This window comes from Lactuca virosa, chromosome 3 (genome assembly GCF_052849685.1).
Source record: "Lactuca virosa cultivar CGN04683 chromosome 3, Lactuca_virosa_CGN04683_v6, whole genome shotgun sequence".
Taxonomy (NCBI): Eukaryota; Viridiplantae; Streptophyta; class Magnoliopsida; order Asterales; family Asteraceae; genus Lactuca; species Lactuca virosa.
The window spans coordinates 300,906,195-300,913,412 of NC_136428.1; the positions used below are offsets into that span (position 1 = coordinate 300,906,195).

General features: G+C 34.3%; 1 protein-coding gene across 9 annotated transcripts; it reads right to left on the reverse strand.

Annotated features, from left to right (window-relative positions):
• Positions 1–2,075: 2,075 nt before the first annotated feature.
• On the reverse strand, positions 2,076–6,954 carry LOC145167301 (uncharacterized). 9 transcript variants are annotated; one of them, XM_079086464.1, is made up of 12 exons: positions 6,513–6,954; positions 6,292–6,408; positions 5,387–5,462; positions 4,712–5,274; positions 4,337–4,415; positions 4,176–4,266; positions 3,917–4,102; positions 3,490–3,563; positions 3,329–3,404; positions 2,957–3,063; positions 2,568–2,645; positions 2,076–2,429 (listed from the first exon to the last, which is right to left on the reverse strand). In XM_079086464.1, exons 1-4 carry the CDS (start codon positions 6,513–6,515, stop codon positions 5,207–5,209), a joined length of 264 nt encoding a protein of 87 aa, XP_078942590.1. In that variant the 5' UTR covers positions 6,516–6,954; the 3' UTR covers positions 2,076–2,429; positions 2,568–2,645; positions 2,957–3,063; positions 3,329–3,404; positions 3,490–3,563; positions 3,917–4,102; positions 4,176–4,266; positions 4,337–4,415; positions 4,712–5,206. The 9 variants fall into 9 exon arrangements, with proteins under 9 accessions (XP_078942590.1, XP_078942591.1, XP_078942589.1 ...); XM_079086465.1 differs by having other exon boundaries at positions 3,490–3,547; positions 3,908–4,102; XM_079086463.1 differs by having other exon boundaries at positions 3,908–4,102.
• Between the last annotated feature and the right edge of the window lie 264 nt (positions 6,955–7,218).

The following is a 7,218-nucleotide window of genomic DNA, read 5'->3' on the forward strand; positions in this document are numbered from 1 at the left end:
CAAGTAACCTGAAATAGAAAGAAAACATCAAATAAAGTTAGAGTATAAGATATATGTATCACACTATTGTGTTGTTGCAATAGTAGATCATTTACACAGAATTGCAAAGTCTCATCAGCATATGATAGAATCATAAAACTCTTAAGAAGAATAATAGAGCAAGAATGGGTTGGTGCGCGTGATAAACTATGGTACATAGTCTAACCATCAACACAGACATTCAAACTTTTATTGGTGTGTGTTTTTGCGTAGTGAATCAACAAGTTCTTATAAAGAAGACATGTAGGAAAGAATATGATGTCTCAATCACGCTGAGGTGAAATCAACATGAATCATTGACAGTGATAACTCATCAGCAATAAGTGGTTTAACCCATGCATCATAGAGTTAGTTGCAGTCTAGAATCAAAGATTCACTGTCAATTCGTAATGCTACCATGTCATACCTCAGTCTAGGAGGTCAAGGACATGAATAACCCTTTGTCATTTTAAGGACCTGACAAGTAACTCTTATGCTGTTGTCTATGCAATCAAGGTAAGCCACTGGGTAATGCTCAATGTTTCAGCAGAGCATAAGACTTGATGCATATGGCAAGCATGTTTCTAGGGACGGAGTCAGGTAAGAAACTATTAACCAAGAAAATAAACACCCAATCCTTATAATAATTTTCTAATCAGGACTACGCAATCTCACTATGAGAGTTTATAGAATGCTAGACAGTTAGCGTGAGTGGGCGACTTAATGTCATCTCAACTGATGGTCTCGCTGATGAGATACTTAGAGATATTTTAGGCACATATAGCAACATGCTTCTAGGCACACTATCTAGTCATAATTTACATACTTGGCTTATGAAATGCCACCATCAAAACATGAAAGTTACAATGATTTTAGCACAAGATACCAAACCAGATGAAGCATATGTTTCAACTTCAAAAACCATTTCTACATGCTTGTCAATATTCAGCTCATTTCCCTTTGTCAAACTTGCATGCTCCCCTAAGCTTGTGGTTCGTCAACAACTTTAGTTTCAGCTCATAAAGCATGAAATTTAGAACACATAGTTCACTGTTAAATAGTTCTAAAATGGTGCAATGAAATTGCAAATCTTGAACGAAACGTGTATTGATACATTATATGGATCGTCACCAAGACCCATTAGAAGCTAACCATCATGTGATCTAACGTCCATGCTATCACTTGTTCAACTGCATATTAGTGTCTGAGACAAAGAAACTTTGAACACAAAAAGATACAACTGTTAGGAGCTTTTAGGGCGTAAATAAGTTCTAATGTTCATAGATAATTTGAACATCAAACACAATGTTTTTATTACTTTATGCATTCTCCCCCTTATATTTCTATCAAGAGGATAAAAGATATGCCCCTAAAAAACTTTCCTGGGAAGATCTGCATAACATTTTTTTTAGATTTAAAGTACAACTATAAAAGACAAAATTTAAACAAATCAAAGAAAACATAAAAGATAATATTCAAACGAACTAAAATGAAATAAGTTTGACACATGTTTTTGATTTTTAAAAAAAAGAAATAAAAAAAAGAAACAAAAAATAAATATAAAAGATAAAGTTAAAATGCAATAATCTTAACAACTATGAATCAAAATATACAAACGAAAATTTATATTGAAACTTTCACTACTAGAAAAACTGCCTTTTACGACGCGCAATGCGTGTCATAAAACGCTCAGATGACGCGCAAATGCGTGTCAAGGAAACCCTTTTCATAACGAGAGACGACACGCTTTTGCGCGTCGTCTATTTACGACGCGCATTTACGACACGCATTTACGACGCACGTTTACGACACGCAATGCGTGTTAAGGAAGGCCGTGTCATAAAGGAAGATGACACGCATTTGCATGTCGTAACCTTACGACGCACATTTACGACTCGCATTGCGTATCATTAAAGCCCATGTCATAAAAAAAGACGACACACATTTTTGCGTGTCATAAAGTTAAATGTTTTAAAAATTATATATTTTGATAGATTTAGTAATTTTCAAATTAAATAACACATTACAAATCTCATAATACAAAATAAAATACCATAAATAACAAAGATAATTCATTTCACTAATATGTCAAATACAAATAATTATTCCAATAGTAAGTAAATGTAATAAAAAAATGAACTCAAGAGAAGTAGAGTTTATATACAGTTGCATTATCTAGCTTACTATGTGCCAACAACTCTCTGTGTGTTTGCTTCTGCTTGAGTCTCGTTTCCTCCAAAGCTTCTAGCCATGCCAAAGTATTATATCTTAGGGTTCATGTCCAAATCAAGTAAAACATTGCTAGTTTAAATTCATCAAGTCCTTGGCGTGAAGTCTTAGATAGACGCTTAAGTGTAATCTCCAATCCTTCTAGCAGACCCTAGAGATCATTGTTGGCCATGTAGCAGGATCTGCCAAAATAATACACCAAATTAATCAGAAGCTGAGTTTCAAAGATGACATGACATCACAAATGGCATATAAACCGGAAACTGTATATGACATGAGTTATTCATAAAACAATAAATTTTCATATCTACAACATTGACCAGCTGTTGAGTATGGATAATATCTAAGCATCTCTGGAAAACAGGTTGTGAAAACCGTGCAAATCCACTACCCAATGCCTGAAAGACAATGAAACATGTTATTTTTCTAACAATAAATAAGTTGCAAAACAAAATTTAGTAACGGTTCGGCTTGGTTAAATTTTAATTTTCAACGGTTCGGCTTCGGTTTTTGATTGACAAAAATCATTGCTAATGGTTTGACTTTGGTTTGAGCTAAAAACCGAAAAAAAATACCGGACCATGAACACCCCTAATATTTGTTCTATAATCAGCAACTGCTTTTTCTGGCTTAACAAGTTCATCAAGTTTGACCTACAAAACTCACAAAAATGATAGTTGACTTTTTTTTTCTTTCCAAAATTGGTTACCTTTAAATCACGATCCACAACACAAACCCCATTTCTTAATCAATAGCAACCATTGCATTTTATCGATTTGCTTTAGCCTTTTTTCTCTCCTTTGTGATTATCCACCCCTGCAACAATACTCAAAAAGTTCAAAATTTTATAAACCAATTTTATTTTTGTATAGATTTGGTATGTTAGAAAGAGTATATATGTCAATAAACCTCATCTTTTAAATTGATTTGGTATTTTATTTTTTTATAGATTTGGTATGTTATAAATTACAAAATTAACCTGAGTCTAGAGGCTAGACACTGGTGATTGACAAAGGAACATCATTTAAATTTGCAGAAAAAAAAGTTAGAAATTTGGAAGAGTCTGAAGGAAATAACTTACAAACACATTCCATGGTGCCACTTTTAAATTGATACAACTCTGCTTTGTCTCCCCAAAACTTTCTGAACTTCAAAGCCTAGAAAAATATAAAATAAACTTAATACAATTAGCATATGTGATTGTGTGTATCAATACAAATTATTATATAAATAGTTAAATACCTCTTCTTTGTTTCCAAAAAAGGGCCCACCTGTGTACTCATCAAAGGCTTCTGGCAGGCTTACAGAAATTCCAACTGTTAATGCCTCTTTATCATCAATATTATTATTATTATAAGCGTACTCATGGTATATTGATTTGATTCATAAAGCATACAATTTATTACTTAAAAGCACATCGAACTCTGAAACTTGAGTCAAAAATGGATCTTTTGAGGACCCCACATTAACACATTTCACAACATACATAAACAGACAAACCAGAACGAATTCAGAGTTATCTTATTCATCTCTTCCAAATAATATCCAATCGCCTTATGTGAAGAGAAAACATATATATATATATATATATATATATATATATATATATATATATATATATATTATAAACAATCAAAAAAGAAGTAAGGATGAAACTAACTTGTAGGACCTTAGCTACACCTTCTGGATAAAATTCCCTATGTCTAGCAGTTCCTGGAAGTGGTTGGCCTTCATCATTTTCATCAACTTTCTCGTCAGCTTTCTCAGCTTCTCCCCCACTCCCCTTATCTGGAAATAGCATGTCGGTAAATGCTCACATTTCATGAAGCTTATTGCAAGCAGCTAAGCGAACCGCCTACATATCATATTACAAGAAAGAAATTAACTCAATAAAAGATGTCAAAGTGAAGTATAGATTAGAGACAGACATAATAATCCAAAAGACATGACATGGTTTTCATTTTCAGGTTTCCCTTCTCCAATATTAGGTGGTCCTGGTAGCTTGACGCGATATATCTCCTGTAATCACACCACATAACAATTATAGTGGTGAAGTTTGTGAGTTTATTGTTTGGTTTTGGTAGCTTACCTGGTCAAACCCGTTGACTGCTTCGACTAAAAAGGGTGGCTAAATCTACCGGTTCTTCCCGCTCTTCAACATAAGCCACCTTGGAGTGATTAACATGTTTCAATCATGGGTAATGCTGGAAGTCTTTTACGTAAAATCGCATATGGTTTATTGAGACAAGAGTATATTTTCGGATTTCTGTGCCTAGGTATAGCGATTTTTGCAAATTTGGTCCCAAAAATAATCATTTACTTGGAACAGTGTGACCAAGACCGTTACAAGAACGTAAAGACCAAAATTGCAAGAGAAAACTTGTTGTGACCAAATTTGAAAATACCAGCTACACTCAAGGACCAAATATAACAAAAACAAAAACAACCATATTAAGTTACTTACCAGAGTAACAAAATTAAGAAGGCTTTTTCCACATCTGCTCTTCGTACTTAGCTTTTGCATTATTTGGCCTTTCACCACTACACTTTCGACAAACAACAATTGAAAAACTGTTCATCAAGATGTAATGTTCATTTTTTGCTTTTTGGATCTTGTATGTGAGTCTTCGGAGTCCCCAATCACTGAATCTATGAACTCGGCCCTTTTTCTCAGTTAGAAACTCTTGATACAGAAATCTAATGATGATGAATCCGGTGATCAAGTGGAGAAAGAGAAGCAGCAGGCTGAGGAAGGTGGTTCTGCTTCAACGGAAAAAGAAAAGAAGAAGAAGAAGGATGTTGAAGCGGAAAAAGGGAAGCAGCACTCTGAATATGAATAATGTGGTCAAGAATCAGAACATGTGGATCCAAAATAGTTGTGAAATCTAATCTACAATGTGTTTGTTGATTCTAGCAATAAAATCATCAGCTAATTTGTTCAACTCTTCTGTGGGCAGAATTACTTCTTGATCGTTCTGTAACTCCTCTTGTTTTTGTTTCTCATGAACTCTTCAAGATTCAAAACACCTGCATATGTCAAAAAACATGTACCACCATCTTTCATTTTTATATGAATTGAAAACATATTCATCCCTTCAGTGAATTTTTATATGAATTGAAAACATATTGAAAACATTACCATTTGTTCCAGTTTCTTCATTTAACAAGCCATTTGTTTTCTCAGTGACCCATATTTGAAGTGGCAAGCGAGCTTCCTGCATATATAAATGGTTGCATACAGAGTTAATAGATATGAATGGTTGCATATAGAGGAAAAATTCACAAAAACAAAGGGCAATTATAATTTATAAATAGATGTTGAAATGGGAAGACAAACTATGTCAGGGAGTTTCTGCATTGATTCTCCATGTGGGTGTCCATCTTTCATATTTACATATTTTCCAGACATTTCACTTTTAACATGAATGGGTCTGTTTAAGACGTTGGGTTCCCCACGGATGGAACAGTTATTCCTAAAAGAAAATTTATGCAACCTCAGCGTATGACGTTTTAACTCCGTACAGAAACTCTACTAACGGTTGGTGTTCTTTATCAATTTTGGCCTTTTTTTCTTCTTCTGCCTTCACTTTTCTAATCTACGTAAATATGAAAGATGGACACCCACATGGAGAATCTCTGCAGAAACTCCCTGACATGTGATCCAGCAACAACAACAACCACCACCACCACCACCAGCAATGACACAGCTGGAGAATCGGGGTTTGTTACAGGTCCCCAGGTAAATGACCGTTTTACCCTTACATTATTATTTATAATAACAATATTGAGTTACATGTAGCATGTGCAGCCATCAAGGCCAAAGAGTTCATCTTCATCTTCATCATCAAAGCAGGAATCAAAGTCATCAAAGGAGAAGTGTACTGTGATGTGATGTGAAGAATTGGAGGTTTGTTTTGTAAATGTGTAGAATTGTAATTTCAACGTGGTTTTAAGTTTTAACATTTCCAAACATTCAAAGGAACAAGGCTTGTTCCCACACACAGACCCATGAACGACCTTGTAAAAATGATGACAAATTCTAACCTTGTGAACCATCTCCCACCATTTTTTGGACTTTGATTGCATTAAAAACCACTCCATGGCCATGTCATATTCAATAGTATTTAGTTGTGAAAAATGTGACATGGATACTGCTTCTTCCTGAAGAATCAATAAATCTCACATACATACATACATACATACATACACACATACATACATACATACATAGACATATATTGATAAGAGAGAAAGAGAGGGAATACCATCTCACGTTGATTGATTTTAATCCTATCAATAGAAAGATGGCCAAAAAACTTGCAAGTTTTTCTTGGTATGATTGGAGGACAAGGGGTACCAACCAGAGGCCTGTCAATAAAAAATGATAATTAAAATTTTTAAAATAAGATGAAAAAAACAAAAACAAGTTTCAATTGGACTTCAGGACTTCGAGCATTTGAAGATTCCTCTCAGAAAATTAGTTATGGCAACTAACAACTTCAGCAAAGAGTACATGATAGCGAAGGGTGGATTTGGGTTGGTGTACAAAGCCCAAAATGAACATGGAATTATCGCAGTAAAGAAGTTGGATCCTAGTTTTGGGCAATGAGAGCATGAATTCATGATGGAGATAGCAATGCTTTCAGCTTATACACATAAAAACCTTGTTTCTCTTGTTGGATTTTGCGATGAGGGTGATGAAAAAAATCCTTGTTTACAAGTATGAAAGTAATGGGAGTAGTGTAGGGTACCTCACCATAAGATCAATGATTTTTTGTGCCTGTGGGTCCCCATATCACATCAACTGTCAGTCAAAATGAAGCTACAAGATATGAATAATAATAATCATCAATCATTTTAGGAATTAACAGTTAATACTTAATAATACATGTGTATCACCTTCAACCTCGTTTCTTATGTTTGTATAATTTCCATTGTTTCAGCAGAAACTCCACACCTTCTAATTTTTCC

Bases quoted from the DNA above. Each gene is read 5' to 3' on its own strand.
- LOC145167301 (XM_079086462.1), bottom strand. From the start codon at position 4,048: ATGCTATTTCCAGATAAGGGGAGTGGGGGAGAAGCTGAGAAAGCTGAC. The intron at 3,564-3,927 runs GTGTAGCTAAGG...AGGCATTAACAG, and splicing joins TAGGGAATTTTATCCAGAAG to TTGGAATTTCTGTAAGCCTG. The intron at 3,405-3,489 runs GTATTTAACTAT...ATATTTTTCTAG, and splicing joins TTTTTGGAAACAAAGAAGAG to GCTTTGAAGTTCAGAAAGTT.